The 18,473-nt window shown below is 42.3% G+C and overlaps 1 protein-coding gene and 1 pseudogene across 1 annotated transcript; both read right to left on the bottom strand.

The window, feature by feature from the left end:
* Positions 1-386: 386 nt before the first annotated feature.
* On the bottom strand, positions 387-959 carry LOC148321450 (SOSS complex subunit C pseudogene; annotated as a pseudogene).
* An 887-nt stretch (positions 960-1,846) lies between these two features.
* On the bottom strand, positions 1,847-14,078 carry mfsd2ab (MFSD2 lysolipid transporter A, lysophospholipid b). Its single transcript, XM_088319183.1, has 14 exons — positions 13,840-14,078; positions 12,059-12,184; positions 11,062-11,186; positions 8,189-8,312; positions 7,290-7,368; positions 7,025-7,194; positions 6,860-6,950; positions 6,355-6,473; positions 6,083-6,166; positions 4,919-5,002; positions 4,722-4,834; positions 4,491-4,634; positions 3,890-4,066; positions 1,847-3,438 (listed from the first exon to the last, which is right to left on the bottom strand). Exons 1-14 carry the CDS (start codon positions 13,927-13,929, stop codon positions 3,387-3,389), a joined length of 1,578 nt encoding a protein of 525 aa, XP_088175309.1. The 5' UTR covers positions 13,930-14,078; the 3' UTR covers positions 1,847-3,386.
* Between the last annotated feature and the right edge of the window lie 4,395 nt (positions 14,079-18,473).

Raw genomic sequence — 18,473 nt, 5'->3', positions numbered from 1 at the left:
ACATTAATAATGGGAACTGAGAAAACAGAAAATAATGTATAAGAAAGAAATAGGTATGGGGTGGAAGAAAGGAGGAAAGATGAAAAACAGGGTTCATAGATGTTAATGCGTGTCTGAATGAAGGAATTAGGAAGGAAATAAAGGACAAAAAGTTGCTCGAGGAGGAAACTATAATGGGGAAAAAGGGTCTAAGGGCTAGCGAGAAAGATATGCAAGATAAAAAGAAACTGCAGGGAAGAAGGATAGATATCGGAAATAAAGGCGATTTTAAATGAAAAGATCCCTACATAAGAAGAGAATGTATTACACGTGTATTACAACGTTGTAATAGATGCAACTACGGTGGCCTGGTAGGCTGCAAGGAAATACAAAAGTCAAAGCACGACTGCCATTTCACATTTAATTCTCAAAGAGAGATATACACTGACGTTTTCCTGCAATCGTTACAATGTAAAAAATAGTGACGATGCAATGACACAAATAGTTCTTAATGTCCAACAGGCTGTCGCCGTCTGAGGCGATTACAAATCGGGCTCCAGGCGTGGAAGCACCGGGAGGATGAGGTTGCCGAACGCCGAGTCCTGAGTGATGAAGAAGCCGGACGAGTGTCCGTGGGCGTGCTGCAGGGCGGCCTTCTGTTGCGCGGCGATGTGCTGCAGCTCGGCGCTCTCCCTCGCATCCTTCGTCGTGCCACTTCTGCAGGTCAGCGGCGTGTTGGCTCCGGGATCGCTCATAGACTGAGTCTGGAGCAGCCGCCGCTTCTCCTTGTCCAGCTCGGCCAGGATGGCGACGCGGGTGTTGGTGGGAAAGCCTGGAGGATTGGGGGTGGACATTTTAGCGTGACGAGCACGGTTGTAATTGAGAGTCAGATGGAAAATCTACAATGCACATCGATTTTTGGTGTGATCTGTATTCTTTGTCGTTATCCGGTTTGCTTCCGTTTTATTTTTGTATCTAAAAACGCCGCTTCCGTTTTGTCTTCTTCGTGTAATTAACAGCTGCGCTTTATCGCCACCTGTTGGCTGGAAAGCACTTAGCTAGGACATACCGAATTACTAAAACCGTATTTCAAAAATATTAAACAGAATTTAACACCTTTTGATTCAGAAATTAGTTAATGTGATGATCAAATATATAAAATTAAAATACATGCAATTGCTTGACTGCTATTTATTGTAAGCTTGTCATCAATCGAAAAGCATATCAACACTCATTTTAAATGCCTAACTTTCGTCGTTTCATCGTCTGTGTCAATGTAAAATATATATGCGTGTGCGTGTATATGTATTTATATATAAATAAAATAGCATTGTATTGAATATTGTATTATTTTAATTTTTCGATTAGGCGTTGTTTCAGTAAATATACACTAGATGTCAGTATTTGATCACAAACCCGAACAAATTGAAAAAACTTGCCGTTTAAAGCGATTATGTTCTTGAAATGAAAGTTTTTTGTATATGTTTGGCTAATACATATTCGTTGGCATTTAAAATTTAGTGTCAAAAACTTAAAAATATATTCCCGTCCTCTTGTGTTTTCGTGAGCTTTCTCAGTAATCAAATACAAGTAAATTCAATTATCAGACTTGACTTTTTAACCATAAAAATAATCAAAGTTCTAGGCTGACCTAGTTGCCAGAGGTCCCCGCCTCAGTCAGTCTGTTTCCAGGTTTGAATCCTAAGAGTTCTTTTTGTGGAGGTTTTCTTTGATAACTCTGGCTCACTCCCACATTCAAAAACATTTTAAATTAGCTGAACACAATTTCACAAAGTCCTGAATTTGAGTGTGAGTTTGTAAGTGTACTCCAATATAGTCAAGTAAAAAAAAAATCCGTTTCTCAGAATTCACTTTTCCAATATTATTTATTATTTTCAATCTGATTTTTTTTCCTTCTTAAACTACAGTACATCAAAACAATTGCACAAATATCAAATGTATTTACAAGCTTACATACACTATATACACATATGGACAGAGTCATGTACACAAGGCTTGTGTATATGTGCGGATAATCTAAATGTATTGGGTGGAGGGGGATTAAAGATCACACATTTGGTTCACAGCCTCATAAGAGAGTCATTTGGAGGGGAGTTTATATTTAACTGCATTTCCACAACCCCCCAAAAATAATGACAATATGATGTACAAAGGTTACAGTTAGTTGAGACAAAATGGCATCATGTAGAGCATCCTTTACAAATCAGGCAAGGATCCTTATATTAAATTATAATTTCTCTCTCTTTTTCTTTCGTGGACAAAAATACAAAAAAAAAAAATAATAATAAAATAAAAAAGGATTCACATCGGTACCCCAATCGGGAACATGTTGTAGATGTATGTATAACATAGGACGCAGTATGTACACATTTTCATATCGATGGATATGAACGAAGATCACAAAACACAAGTTTATCCTACGAGGTATACGCAGAAAACTCACTCAACATTCCCATCATCCTACCCTAGCCCCCCCCCACACACACACACACAATTATGTGCATCTTTTCATCAATGAGTACAGACACAAGCGTTGGTGACGCGTTCAAAAGGCTATGAGAACATTGATTTCATTTTATATCGATTCGGAGCTTAAATAGTTTTTAAATACTGCAAAATGTGTCTTTTTTTTGTCCAAACTAAAAATCAAAAACTAATAAATACTTAAATAAGTTGATCACATCTTCAGGTACTGGCTGCCGTCACCTTTTAGCTCAGCGTTCAGTCGTTAAAAAAAAAAAAAAAAAAAAAAAGAATAAAATAATCTCCCTGTTCATCAGTAGCTGTTCTGTCATTTCTTGTAGTGGTTTTACTTAATGGAATGAAACAAAACAAAGAAGCCCTTCAAAGGTGTTCATGGTTTACCTACGGATTGAGATTGAGAACAATCAGGCTGTCAGGCCAAATTGTGTTTAGCAGCCAGTGACTCAAGAACAAGTACCTTGAAATGTCATGTCAGTTTGGCTCTTTTTTTTTTTTTTTTTTTTTTTTTTCTTACTGCTACTGAACTGAGCTAAGGCACAGACGCTGTTTGTTCAAGTTTCAGGTTGCTAGCGTAGTGCTCAAAGTCACTGGATTAAACAAAAAAAAAATAAAAAATTGGAAGCAGGATTTTTGTGCATTTACATTAACGTACCACCCATAAAAAAAATTTAAAAAAAAATTTGGGCAGTAGAAAAAGAGACCTGACTGAGCAAACTAGGGTGTAAATGTCAGGTTGAGTTGGCACATTTTGTAGCCTCTTGAAAGATAATAGCAGCAGCAGCAGCAAGAGCGTTGCCTGGACAAGGCAGTGTCTGTAAGAGAAGACAGGCCAAAGTCACTCGGTCCCGCCCAGTGCAAAATGCCAGGCGCTCATCTTGATTGGTCGCTGGGGACAAAACATGCTAGATCATGTTGGAAAGTTCTGTCGAGTCAGTTTCGGAATCTGCCTCGTCCCTGCCAGGAGAAAAGAAAACATCATTAAATGTTGTGGTTTTTAAACTCTTGCAAACTTTCTGGGTCAAAGTTGACAGCAATAAAAAAAAAATAAAAAAAATTACCTCAACGTCATTCTTTTCCCTAATGTGACTCAAAATACACTTTTACGCCAGGGGTGGGCAAACTTTTTCATTGGCGGGCCATAATGGGTTCTAAAATTTGACAGAGGGGGCCGGACCAGGAGCGGATGCATGGAGTGTTTCGGTAACCTCACCTCATCGGAGAAAATTAATTCATTTTAAATGAAAGTGAACAAAAGCATGTCTCTGACACACCACATGAACAAGGTTATTTTGTTTAATTTTTTTCAAGTTTGGCGGGCCGGATTAAAACGTTTAACGGGCCGCATGTAGCCCACGGGCTGTAGTTTGCCCACACCTCCTTCACGCCGTTCAGATTGAAGGCTTACCTTTGCTCCTGGAGCAGCTTGCGGTTGCCTTGCCTCCTGTCCTCATCGATGGGGTACGTGTACAGGATGACCAGGCCGATTATGATGAGGAATATGGGGGCGGCCGAGACCAGCACCTTCAGCGTGATGTCCACTTCGACCGGCTGGGCGCAACCTCGGGAGATGTAGCCGGCAAAACTGGAGGCAGAAAGGAAAAAATAAATAAAAAGAAAGGACAAAAGTTAAGGCGTCGTCTTGTGATAGAGGCATGACACTCTACTGTAGTGAAATCGCATTAAAGTTATAAAAAAAAAAAAAAAAACTCTGATGTGGGATTTGTCAGATTTGCATTTGGATTAACATCACATGAACAGGAGGGGAAGAAAAAAAATCTTGACACGCATCCAGAAAAACAATGTGGAATCTCCAAAGTCTAGGATGCAGTCTTGTGGTATTTTGGTCTCAAGAAAATACGTTGACGTGAGGACAAAAAGTAGTGCTTTGCCGCCATCAAAAATCAAACAGTAGTCAAGGACGGCACAAACCGAACGTGCCTTCTGGTCAAGCATCATCACGCCGCTGCACAAATCTAATTGCGTCGTGTCGATGTGCGAGTGCTCACTCTAAACTGAGAGTGGAGATGCCCAGGGAGACTCCGGAGGCGAACTTTGTGAAGAAGACGTAGAACGAGTAGAAAAGCGCCTCGTGGCCAGTGGCTTCCGGATTTTGCACTTGGAAGTCGTCGACAACGTCGGGCAGCATTGACCTGATGGAGAAAGGCGCGTTTTCGGTCAAGACATGCGTCGGTTGATTGGATTGCGTACGGGGTGGGGGGTGTTGCGTGATTTCTCACCAAGGCAGCAGGAAGGCGGCCGCCACGCTGACGCCGGCGGCGAAGGAGACAATATAGGTGACGATGAGGTTGCTCTTCAAGCACACCACCAGGATCATGAAGGGAACTACAGACTGGAGAGAGGAGACTCACATTCAGGCACAGGTCCAAATTCCGTCACATTTCTTTATAATTCGACGCAGTTCCTCAAACCTTACCAAGGTGCCGACGTAGACCGCCGTCTTCTTCCCAAATTTGGTGAGGAACCACTGCCAGAAGGGGATGGTGAGCGTGGCCGAGAGCTGTGACAGAGGGACATGCTCCGGTTAACTCATACAATGCAGAAGGCATACATATACGTTTTCAAAAATGTAGTCCCCGCCTCCCAAAGACGTATTTATACGTCTTTGCCTTTTTTTTCTTTTTGCATCATAGTTCCGTGTTTTTATAGCATTAGAACACAATATTCTGTTGGCCTCGCAAAATCAGTCAAAATCCAGAAAAACGCTGGAATTGAGGGGTTTCCTCAAGTGAACATTTCTGGGATTAAATGAATTAAATGTCTTTCCCCCCACCAGTACACGTGAGAAGCTCCCAACACAGTCCTGTCCTTTCAACAAAAGCCTGCGTGACATTATGTAACGCTAACGAGACAACAGACACATTCATGATTCAAGATCGTCAAGTTTCAAGGGTGTGAGGATACCGGGTGAAGTCCACCCGGGGGACGCATCATTCGCTGAACTCTGACTGAACCACTTGCAAAAGTGCTGTCATTTGTTTTCCCCCGTTTTCAAATTTCCCTTCGGGATCAGCACCGTGTTTGCTTTTCATCACCGGCAGGAACGTCTTCGTACGAAGTGCCCTCCTGCGCGCACTATTAGCCCACATGATTAGCGAGTAAAGTCATCTGGCTAAATAAATTCCCTGCCGGTAATCCTCACCATGAAGTAAAGGATCAAATGGCGTAATCTGCTCAACCCTGTGAACCTCGACTTCCCCCTCCACCCCCTCCACAAGCCCCGCCCCCTTTGGCCCGGTCTGCCTTCTACAGTGGATTCATTTGCTTGCATTTAAAAAGGGAGCAATGACAGATTTGAGATTTTTTTTTTCCGGGGAGTGGAAGGGGTGGTATTTGGAACCGAGGGTTGCAGATTCTTCTTGTCCATCTGTGGGAATCACACGGCATTCAGGGCCCGGTTCTCACATTATGCTAATTGACATGTGAGAACACAGTAGCACTTTGATGGACTACAGAGCAGCTTTGTGGCCGCACACAATTTATGTGCAAGACCTTTTAAGGGAAGTCTTTGGGAGATTGTTATGGCAACAGGCTACCTGGAACGACACCTGCTGCTGTGTGTGTGTGCGTTTCAACTCACCATGATCACCAACAGAATATTCTGGAAGTCGTTTCGGAAGCCCAGGGTGTAGGAGCAGAACAGGGCAAAGTTGCCCTCGAGGAGCTGCCGAAAAAACAAACGATTACTTTCCAATAAGGGATTGAGGGAAAATGAAGGAAAACAAACTTGTAGATTAACATTTAATTTTTAGTTCAGAGTGGAAAACTCATCAAAAGAAGTCCTAGAAAGACAGCCATTTTACATTTGCTTTAAAAAAATAAATAAATAACAAAGGCTTTGTGTTTCCATACCATGAACGCCAACGAGGTGAAAAGGAAGACCATGACCAGTTTGGCGTAGGGACCATGTCCCATCACAAGCTTGATGCCTTGGATGAACGACAAGGGCTCTGTCTTGGGACGGCTGGACTCTGAAGAGAAGGAAAAAAAAAACATTTAAATATTATTATTATTTATTATTTATTTTTATTTAATTTTTTTTTATTTTTTTTTGCATGTCTGCTTTGCTCGCCAATATAAATCTCTGACCGGTTTTGAATCTGTGTTTCCCAAATTTTGTGCTTGAATAATGAAGAGTGATTTGTGTCGGAACAAAATATTTAGCGTTCCAAATTTGACTGATTTTGAATTAAAAAAAAAAAAGTTGCGCCTTCCACAATAAAACGATCATGCACGACAATGCTGTCGTTTGTATCAAGGGAAACAAACTTAAGTGCGACAACCACCTGACCTTTTGAATTGATTATTTTGGAAAATGAACAACAGCAGCATTTTGCTGAATAATTTCAAACATCACCTTTTTGCTCTCTCACACCAAAGAACAAAACAACGGCGCAGAGGACGTAGATCAAGCAGATGACACCGGAGGCGATCATGTAGGCGGCTCTCTGTCGGGAAAAAGAGAAGTGAGCCAAAACATTCCCCATTTTGCTTCCTGCAATTGAATGGTCACAACGCATACCGTGTGTTCCAGGGAGATGACGTGATCTGTTCCGTTGAGGCCGACGGACGAGTTGCTCATATCCGCTAACATTTCCCCCGGTCCTGGGACGCAGGGCGCGTTGGCCATGCCCACTATCTGGCCCTGGATGGCGGTACCGAGCACAGTGCCCAGAAGCTCCACCGTCATCCCTGATTGGGGAGTAAAAAAAAAATTTTAAAAAAACGTTGATTAACAAGTCGTCTTCTGACCTCAGGAAACCTATTCGGAAAACAATGCTACTCACTGTAAGCCGTCGCAGAGTCTCTTTCTTTCTGCTCTGAGCTGATGAACATGGTGAGCGCGGAATATGGCACATGGAAGCACTGAAAAGGACATCAGACAAATTTCATTTGGGTCACGGAGTTTTAAATGAATGCGTTTTCATTATGAAAAAAAAAACATGTAAAAAAGTGACATATTGTAAAATTCAACTTTATCACAATCTGTTGTCACCCCCCCCCCGCCCAGAATAAGACTACAAGTACTTATATTTATTTGAGTACTCGCCATGACAGAGTTCTGAGACTCGAAGACACCATTGCATCTTGTAATTTTGATGAAAATGAGTTTTAGTTCAATCAAAGTATCGGTGTTGTAGTATCGGAGCATTTTTGCAGGTGCACTCGATTACGTCAATATATAGTGTAACATTTCAGAACTTTCATTACCGTATTCGCAAAATAAAAAAAAAAAAATTTATAAAAAGGTATTTGCAATTTCGATAGTACGCGTTGGAGCGTTTTTTTTAATTGTGAATAATTATTTTTATCGAGTAAAAAAAAAATTAGGAAACAGTCAACATTTTATGTGTCTTAAAATATTTAAAAAAAATTTTTTTATTAAAAAACGGAGTGATATATTGTAACATCCAACATGTTTTAGTCGGCTGAGATAATTGTGAATCATTATTTTTATAGAGGAAAAAAAATTAGGAAACACTCAACATTTTATGTGTCTTAAAATATTTTTAATATTCATATTTAACATCCAACATGTTTTAGTCTTCTGTGTTTAATTTCAACATCTGAAGTGGTCAAATAATTAATCGGAATAAAAATAAACGCTACAAAATGGTCCATGGACCACACTTTGACCAACACTGCTCGATTTATTCAGACACGTTTGTCTGTGGCCCATACTCACAGTTTGAAGGCTCTGGAAGAGACAGTAGAAGAACAGGTACCAGATGACTTTGCCGTCCTCAAAAGGGGGCACGTACCATATAAGGAAGTACGAGGTCACAGCCAGAGGAGTCGAGATGACAATCCTGAGGGAACAAGAAAAAAAAAATGTGAATGTGTGCACGTGTTCCACCACAAACAAACACGCCTCATTGAGGACGACCGGGGGGCGCATTGCATAAGACACGCAGACCATTCACGGCGCATCTTCTGATTGAGCGCTGCCAAATGCTAAGTCGTGCGGCTCGGCTCTGACACGTCACTGAAAACTCACGCGATGGAATGCGATAATTGAATGACGTAAACATACTTCAGCTGTAATCGAAGCCTGAATCACCTCGCGCCGACCCAGAAACAGATCCATGCCACCGAGGTGATTTCAAAGTGGCGACTATTGCATGTGCGACTCGAGCAAGAACCTGGCAAGTGGGATTCTTTCCCCTTGCAAGCTCCCTTCGGGGATCTGATCGACATTCCTCGGTGGTGTGTGACACTGAAAGAAAACCACACCTCTCGGTCGCCGCCTCTGAACCAGGACATCGTTGATGAGTCCTGGAAATGCGGCGTCACGCCAATTATTTTCCAATCAGGTGAGTCATATTTAAAAGACTCAGATGATATTCAGCAGTCTGCTACTTTTTGTCTCATGAATACAAAAAAAAATAAATAAATTCAAAATATTTCAGTGAATACCGGGAGAGTTGTTTTGGTAGGTTGGTGCTGCCATTTTGGCTAGCCAAAAAAAATAAAAATAAATAAAAGGTCAAACATGTTTAGCGCGTGACTATTTAACACCCATGTGTGAAGAACAGCATCAGATAACAAAAGGTTGCAACCCGTTCCGGAAGTGGCTGACACACCTCTTGACTATTTTGGGGCACGGCATCCATTTGCGGGATGGCTACTATTTAAGAAAAGACGGGAAATAAAAATAAGCGCAATGCTTCCGAGCGGGATTTGTGAGTTTCAGTTACATCTACCGTCCATTTAAAAAAAATAAAATAAAAACTCAGCTGACCCTCAGCGCCACATGAGTGACGATCAAATGATACGTTTCTTCATTCGGACCGCACGTGGCCTCTCGTCAAACGGCCTCGGACGGCAGCGAAGCGACAAGTTGAGCGTTGTAAATGCTCACGATTTGACAAGCAAGTAAATACATTTATTCAGATTAAATTTTTTTTATCCCCTCTGGTACTACAATGCAATTCAATTCCACGTTTGTGAACTTGGCAACACTTGAACATTCTCCACTGATAAGTAACTTGAACTCTAGTAACCTTCATGATGTGACTGAGGGAAGAAAAAAAAAAAAAAAAACATCCGAGGCCTCGCCGGCTGCGCTCCTATTGGCCGAAAATGATGGTGTGTTGTGGGCTGGACCAATGAGAGGCTGAGCTCGCCGGTCTACCCTCCCCCCCTCCCCCTCTCCCTCTCTACACACTACGAAGGAATACGGAGAGGCACCTTCAGCTGTGCTTTCTTCCTCCACGCCGGTCTTTGTCGAGTGACGTGGCCTCACTGCTTCCGAGAATTCCGGTGATTCCGCCTTAGCCCATCATGGGAAAAAAGGGAGGCGATTGACCCAGTTTTGGGGAGATCCGGTTTAAATGGCGATATCATATTTCGATGATGCTCATCGGCACATTTTTGTCCAAAAAGGCCCGATTTCCGATCTCAAGATATTAAGAACCACAATGCATGCCCAAATGTTGTCACTTGAGAGCAAGAAAAAATAAAAAATAAAAAATTTAAATGATTATGACAGATCCCAACACAACTCGGTGCACCCCCCGGAATCCGCATTATGACTTGATTCAAGCTACTTTTTATTTGTTTTGCTTAATACAGCCCGTTGGGGCAAACTACGATCTCAAACCTGGTCAACCATGTGTACTCTCCTTCACCTTCCTTACTAAAAAGGACAGTCGCCCTCCAATTTACGTCGGCGCCGACAGCACCCTGGCACGCACCCCCCTTCTGACACTCTACGCCCAATCACGTAACGCACTCGTTGGACATGCGCAATGACGGAAGCGCCAAATCCAGACACCTTCCAGGCGGCCTCGTGGGGGGAGGGGGGGGTCACATAATAGTTGTTACAAAGGATTACCTCTGCGATAAAAGGGGGCCCAAGTCGCAGGCACTAAAGACGAAATCAGAATGCTGAATGTCTATTGAAACTGGTTGGGGGCGTGTGTGAAAATGCATTTGCAAACTAGCAGAAGGGGGTGGGGGATTCCATTTCCCAACGCCAGGCCACAATGGGGGGGGGAGTGAAAACGCGCCACCTGCGTGTGCCACACGCTTGGCGTTGCAACCTCGAACGCGTCTTAATGGCCAAGATGCCAACGGCCGTTGCGTAATTTATAAGGACGTGGCATTGAGGCAATTGCGTGAGTGTGACCTGTAATAACCTCAGTGGCGAGATGATTGGCATAGCCAGGTCCCGCCCCGTAACACTCCACTTGCAAAAGTGTCATCGTTTCAATTTCAACACGGCAATGTCGACATAAGTAAAAACATAATTGTTTTTTTTAATTGCTTGTCTATAAATAGCCGTAGTCCCTTAAGAATTTTGTTCGCAGCCTTTTATTTTGATGAAGCCGTTGAGTTTTGCATTGTTCAAGATTGGCACCATAACCACCACCACACCAAGTTCTCCTGCCCGAAAAGTTTCAAACGCTGCCAAAAATTTGGTCCGACCAGCAAAGTCGGGTCAATTTGACAGCAAATCAGTTTTAAGCGGGTAAGCAGAGCTGCATACATTTTCATTGGATGCACAAAAGACTGCTTCAATTAAAGTGAAACATTTTTGGCGTAAAAGCACCTTACCATGGCATCATACGTCCAAAACGTGTCCAGGGACTCCGCGACACCAAGAAGCCCACCGTGGGGTCCGTCACGGCATCCCATGCTCGGCCCACGAACAGGATGATTGAGGCGTAGAACGGATCAAGCTGGCGAAAGACAAGACGTTGTAAATGGACGTGATCCTCGATGGGAAAACGTGTTTTTCTATTTAAGATTTGAACGCCTCGTGACGAGCGCTTAACTATACTTAGCGTGCGGCTAAGAAGGGCGGCTTTATCACATTTAGATGTCAGCAGTGTCTGAGCGCTTGGCAGGCGTCCGAACGAACGGCTCGCCTCCTCGGTCCGCCATTCAAGCGGGACGCGAGGAATGTAGCGCTTCTCACTGTACAAATTGCGCCACGCTGGGTCGTACAATGGACTCTCTTGACAACAGTCGTGGGTGGCAAATAAACGCAACCGCGGGGAGCCTTTGACTTTCCACTTCATTACGTGCCGCCGCGAGATTAGCGTCAAACCTCGTTAAGGCCACGACCACATTTTTATGTTTACAATACTTTGATTTTATAGCGGTGTAATGGATAACTTTTTTTGGGGGGGGGGGCTGTCATCTTTTATCAAACAAAAGCTTTTACGGGAGTGATCAAGTCAAACCCGTTGACCTTCAAGCCGAGATGATATCTGTGCGGGAAGGAATTCGGCAAAGTCGGCACCAAAGTTCACACTTCCACTTTCGTCGAAAGCAGTTGATTCCGGTCTGAGGAATATTTTAGACGTCTCACACCATCTAATTAAACGGCGGTGAGCGGGTCTGGGTCAGCAAGAACTTCTCTGCCGGGTTTAACATCAGCAGAAGCACTGACCTACATTGACTGATTTTTTTTTTTCGTTAAATGTGAATTGTTTATTCGTCACAGCCTGTTCTCTTCACTTTGCAGACGGATTGAAGCGGCAGCCTGTGATTAAAAAAAAAAATATCGGTGTGTGTGTGTGGTGTGCACACCGTGGATTCGACCGACCTGCGCTACATCCAGCAGATAAAGCTGCAAAAAGAAGCCCAAGGCACATCCGGTGATCTGGTACGGCGCTCCACCAATGGCGTAGCACAGCTTGTTGCAGACAGACAATTTTTCCCTTTGCTCATTCTGAGGAGAGAAAACAAAATATTCAATCGTTGGATGGATATATTGATGAGATTTTAAGAGCCTGTTGGTGAAAGTGTCCTAAATAGCATTTGCAGCTGTTTCGGAATTCTGCCAAGCGACGTTGATATTCCCCTGGCTTTCTCCATTTATTTCCCCGAAAATGTAAACCTCCGCCCTGCCTAGTTTAATTCGTGTCAATTGACACTCTGAGATGTTGAATTATTTGGATTGCCAAAGTTTTTAAAAGCCATTGTGACGTGTATTTGTCAAGCTGCGGGGGGAAATTTCGCTCTCGTTTTACTTGCTGAACTGTCAACACGGCTGTTTGTGTCTTAATCCCAGGGAATGAAAACAGCGTTGTCACACGCCCGAGCCTGACGAGGGCACCTTGGCACACAGACTGGCCAACGTACCAGTTCGAATCAAAAGCGTCTCTGACCCATGCCAAGCGCACGCCCTCCTCGCTGACCAATCAAACATGCTCTGCCCAAATGATGCCCCTGCTTATAACTTGACTATTTTTTTTCCCTGTTGCACTTGATATGCATGAGGCGGAAAACGACAGCGCCACTTGTTTGACCACAACAAAGCTAAACAAACACCCATTTTTGTCTCGTTATGAATACAAAACCGGTATATTCAAGTGACAAAAAACTGCAAATAGATACTGGCGCCATTCAAAATTGACTAAACTGATTTCACTTTGTGAATTTTGTTGTCCATAGAAATGTTCAGACACATTGAAATTAATTCATGAGGTCAAGGCCAGTGCTAACTACTTTCTCAATAATTATTGATTGACAGTTTAGATAAGGTATAGGAACCTGTCGGCTTTACATGTATGCAGAACTAAATCTTTTTCTTTTTTCCACCTTTAAATGATAGATGTGGATGGATGTGAAACCTGAACACCACGCTCCTCTCTAGCGACACGTCGCCTTCAGCTGTCGGTTTAAAAAAAAAGGGGAGGAAAAAAAAGACAACTCCCACCCACAACTGGAAGGGATCCTGACTACCAGCTGCAAATGAGAGCATGGTTTGCTTAATAACACCACTCACGAGATAATAATATATTTAAGATAGTCACAGATAGGGAATCGAAGACGATAGGATCCTTAAAAAAAACCACACTTGTAATCAGCACTTGAACGCAGCATTTCCACACCGGCAATTCAGCAGTTCTTTAACGCCTATTTTTATTATCACTCTAAAAAAATAAATAAAAATAGATCACTCTTTTGCGGGCGTACTAAAGGTAAGATTTGGTTATTTTCCTATCGAACCTTAAATTTGACGAGCTACATTGGAATGGGGGCACACCAGAGCACGGTTTCCGTCGGCTAATTTATCAGGTGTGGCTTTTAAACGTAACCATCAATCTTATTAATCATAGCATTAAGTGCAATATGAATGAGAATGCAGCCGTGGAAGTGTCACAATGTGAGCCGCGCGGCGACCAACGAATCAATGAATGAGACACTCCCTTTTGAAAACGACAATTCAAACTCGCCGGCGTGCTCGGTTCATTCATCTCAGGGCGGTATGAACGTTGCAAGCCCTTTTCTCCTCCTTGATTACTAACTCAACGGGTTTAGATTAATCGAAAGCAAATCTTATGATATGCATTTAAAAAATTATAATAATAAATTACCCACCTTTCTCGAAAGTGAAATGCCATCGGAGTTGCCAGGCTTTGTCAATAAACTGGCATTGGAGTATTGTTCGCTTCCTTCACCTTTGGCCATATCAGAATTGCTGTTTCGTCGCGTTATCTTGACTCAATGAGTAGCAAAAGAATTTAATAAAAAAAAAAAAAGATCGATTCAGCTTGAGAAGTAGTCTTGCGTGCAATCTGAGAGCAAAGTGAGAAGATGCGCAGAAGGTGGCCGTAGTCGTTTTCAGATCTCCCCGCCCATTTGTAACGTAGCTTCACCCCACATTTGGCCACGCCCCTCTGCACACGTCACGCCGGTGTCGAAGTACTTACCCCAGAAAAAATCTGTCTCCCCTGTGGCGGGAGCGCACACGCATTGACTGAAGGCGGCGCGATGTTACTACGTTTGTTTTCATTGAAAGGCACGAAGAATGTATGATTTTGTGTTTTTGATTTGCTGTAATTTAAACTAGGTTTTCCATAAAAGTGGTGGTCTTCGTCGGTGTGGTTTTTAGCGCACCATTCGCTACAATTTAACACAAAGTAAGCGTTTGATTCCGCCGAAATTGGGGGGAAATTACCTGCATTTGCATTCGTTAGACCAAAGAAATTTTGCAATCAATGAAGCTACCATAAGTGAATTTCAGTGATCAAAACAGAATGAAAAGGGGAGAGGATGAGTGAAGTGGGCTATCGTGTTTCCAGCTAGATCAAATTAAGTGGCAAAATATAGATAGGTGGTATCCTGTTAGAAAACACGTAATTGTATTCCATTTGACTGATTTGTTTATTTATTTTATAACCACTGATAGCCGCGTCAAGAGTAGCAAAAGAATAAAATAAATAAATAAAGTCACTCGCGTTCTGCGTCGGACTCGAGGTGCATTCACTGACCACTTAGGCAGTAGGAAAGTTACCAGGGGGATGCTGATTCTGGCAGCATTTTTTTTACATTTGGGCTGCCTACTCCATGCACTCGCGTGGGCTGATGGCTTGACGTTGCAAAAAATGAATACATTGTATTATAACCTATAGAAATTAAGAAATAAAATACATTAAGGAGCCACACATTATCATAATATCCGGTATTTACACGCTTGAGTAAGAAGTTATTGGCAATACATTTTATTTTAAATTTACTTTCCTATTAGTCGGTTTATTTGAACTGGAAAAAAAGGTAAAGTCATCCGTCATCCTGGCGAGATGCTGATAAAACACATTGCAGACAAAGCCACAAAAAGAGCAACATTAAGAGCAACATTAATTTCTGATAGCGATATGACACGATGACATGCCACAAACTGGTTGGTGCATAATTATTGCATCAAAGCATATCATAGCAGTCCTCAGATACCATGCAAATATGCCAACAGTGGGGCAGTTTGCCAGCCAAGAGATATCATGCGAGCGATCTGATTGGTTGGCTCTGTGTGGTGCCATGTTAGAACTGCTGCACTGTTGCTTCTGTGCCCTTGTTGCATTCTTGCAAAAAAAAAAGGGGGGGGGTGGACTTGTCGGTGCATTGCATCAGCATGGATTAGTTGAGGAGTCGTGGCTTTCCCTTCAGATCTCATAATCAAGGGAAGCTCCGAGTAGACTCTCCAGTGCTCACCTGTGACCCTAATCAGGATTACTGGATGAATTATTAATAATAATATTAATAATAATAATTTTATATAATAACAATAATAATTTAAAAATGGAAATTAAATGAATAAATAATATCATTACCTGGCCAAAAATGTTTTTCTTAATCTCAATTGTTAATTGAAATATTGCTGCTTATCACGTTCCACCAACTTTATTAGATATTTTTAGTTGCTAAATCCCCTCATAAATCATCCAGATCCAAGTTTTCTAATAAATTCAAATGCAGTTTAAGAATTAAGTGTCACTCTATAAATGTTTGAATCAATAATATTTGTCCCAACAATATTTTGTATAAATCACTCTCACAAGCTCAATATGTGTTGTTTCCACAGACATACAACATATTTTTTTATTAATTCCAGCAATGTTAATAAAAATAGGTGTAAATAGTGCTTTGCAAAATCACATCTTGAAAGGTCGAGCATTTTTACATTGGCCTAGTTAGAACTAAAAAAAAAAGGATGAAATTCTTCAACAGTATGTGTCATTTTTGTAGAGGATATGGCTTCTCGAATATCATTTTTGTACCATACTTGTGAATACTGGAAAGTAAATAATGTGATCCCACGAATATATATATAATAATAATGTTATAATGTTGCATTGTTCACAATTTTAAAATGTTCCCATAGGCGCTGAACTCGACCCGTTTGAACGATGCCGCACTGCCTCATGCAAATGAGCCACTGCTCACCTCGCCCACTGCTAACTGTCCCAGTGCGCAACTTCTGTTACCATGACGACCAGCAGCGGTGCTATACTACAATCGTGGCTCCTTCCAAAGTGTGAAGACAAAAGCAAGTGCCCACAAAGACAGTAAGTACTGACTCGTATTTTCACGTGCAGGGGGCAGCACTTCAGTCAAATGTTAAATTAGCCCCGAAAAAACTAAAAAGTCAATATTTCACTGATTCGCCCACTTTAAAGTCAAAAGCAAATTTGCTTGATGCCAAATGATGATTTCAACTACATATACAAACATGTTTGCGCGCAGCGTGGCAGAGATATCCCACAAAAACAAGATCAGTTCAAAGTGACTCTACAAAAAAAAAAAAAAAAAAAAAAAGTCGACTTTAATGTTGTCCAGAAACCTCAAAATTCCACATTCTGGGTACAAAAATTAGTAGCTTTTCTCATGTGGCTTCCTGCCTGAAGTTTTATTTGCAAAGCCTCCCCAGCTCTGGCCAAGAAGCAGAGCATGTCAAAGTTCTCGATTTAGCTTCGCACACATGCCATGATGTCGATAGCGTCCAAGTCCAGATCGCACAAGCTTCTACTGTGTATGCAGATCGGAGAGACGTGAATATGTTACATGCAATGTTGACTCTCACCGACTGCCTCCCTTTGCACAAACACACTATACGTTATCTACGTTAAAGATGCGTTTGTTTGTTGACCTGCATCCAATACTTAAGAAAGAATTCAGCCTTTTGCCAATCATCGTGTCAACATGCCGCAGACCAGATAAGGTTTTATTGACTGCAGCAAATTGCGTAAAAAAATTTTGAAAAAAAAAAACTTGCTTTGAAGTGCACGCCCTCCTAATCGTGGTTCGCCCATTATTTAATTCACATTTAAAGAATTAAAAAGTTTGGGCATTGTGGTAATTAATTGGGTGCTGTGTGCACCTTGGCCACCGGAGGGCAGTATAAGACATAGATTTGATGGGGAAGCGGAAAAAAGACTGTTGGCATAAAACTGTAAAAATTGTTTTTTGTCAAAGCGGGAAAAAATATGTTGCATGTCACTTTTGAGGGTCACGCAAACTGAAAAACTTAGAAATGGATGCTCGCCTCCTCTCTGGCTTTCCGCTATTGCATGTCCTCGCAACACCCCGACACGTCGCCGCCTTCAACAAAGCAGATGTCATTCCAATCGTGTGCTAAGATGATCAAGCCGTTGTTCATCTGAAGCAAAATGAGGAGACTTCTTGTGCAATGAAATATTTCAACGCTATCTGCTAACACGCTCACTTGCACAGACTCATTTCGCCACCATCAGCGAGACATTTCGTCAAACTAAAAACGGCAGCAGCCGCAGACGAGCGAATCCCGTGAGAGATGTCGTTGACTCAATATGGCCGAGATGCCACGGAATGGAGGGCAAAAGCATATCGTGGCAATCTTCTCGCACTTTTCATTGTTTCCCCAAAATAATGACCTCCATTGTGATGGAGCTTTGAAGAAAAGTGCAGTATCAACAGTTCAAATGCGACAGTTTAAATGCCTTTGAAGGTTGCCTTAGCACCGCCCGATTTGTTTTTCCTGTTTTACTGATATTTACGTCCGTGCGATGCCACTTCAAATGAGTTCACAACTGCCAAAAAAGCGATCTCGCTCGCCATGACGGCCGCTCACCAGCAGCTTAGCTGCTTTGTATTTTCCTCATTTTCTCTGCGGCTTCTGTTTGCTAACCAAAACAGCAGCACCCGCTGCTCCCAATTGTCGCATAAGCCTCAGCTTAGTTCTTCTTCAGTCCCGCATGACTCGACTCTTGCTCTTCCCTTTTCCACTGTTTTACTCCTGCGACCAACTTCTTATTCCATATAAGGACACGCACACGAGTAGTCGGCGAAAGATCGATTTCCAAAGGGGAGCAGAAATTGTTGATAGCGCTCGTGACCAAAGCTGTGTTGTTCTATGTGTGAGTGGAATGTTAACGTCCACATGTATTTGTTGCCAAACAGTCCGAGGGCACGTGAGGGGGGGGTTAGCCGATGGGCTGCGTGCGTCTAGTCGACACAGCTGTGTGGTATACATAGGTGGGATGGAAAGTCACAAGGGGGGGGGGGGCATACACAAAGAGTCAATGGGCAAGACTGCGTGAGGGTATTTGAAGGGAGATTATGCGTTGACGTATTTTCTTAAATTGAGAAAACAATATATATATCAAATGATGAACCTGTAAAAAAAGAAAAAAAAGGGGGGGGGGGTTAAAGGAAAGAGATTGCGTAACCAAAATGTTTATGAACAAAGTCTGCTCACA

This window comes from Idiotropiscis lumnitzeri, chromosome 16 (assembly GCF_059441095.1).
Source record: "Idiotropiscis lumnitzeri isolate Australia: NSW breed Sydney's pygmy pipehorse chromosome 16, RoL_Ilum_1.0, whole genome shotgun sequence".
In the NCBI taxonomy this organism is placed as follows: domain Eukaryota; kingdom Metazoa; phylum Chordata; class Actinopteri; order Syngnathiformes; family Syngnathidae; genus Idiotropiscis; species Idiotropiscis lumnitzeri.
This window is presented reverse-complemented; position numbering and strand designations above follow the sequence as displayed.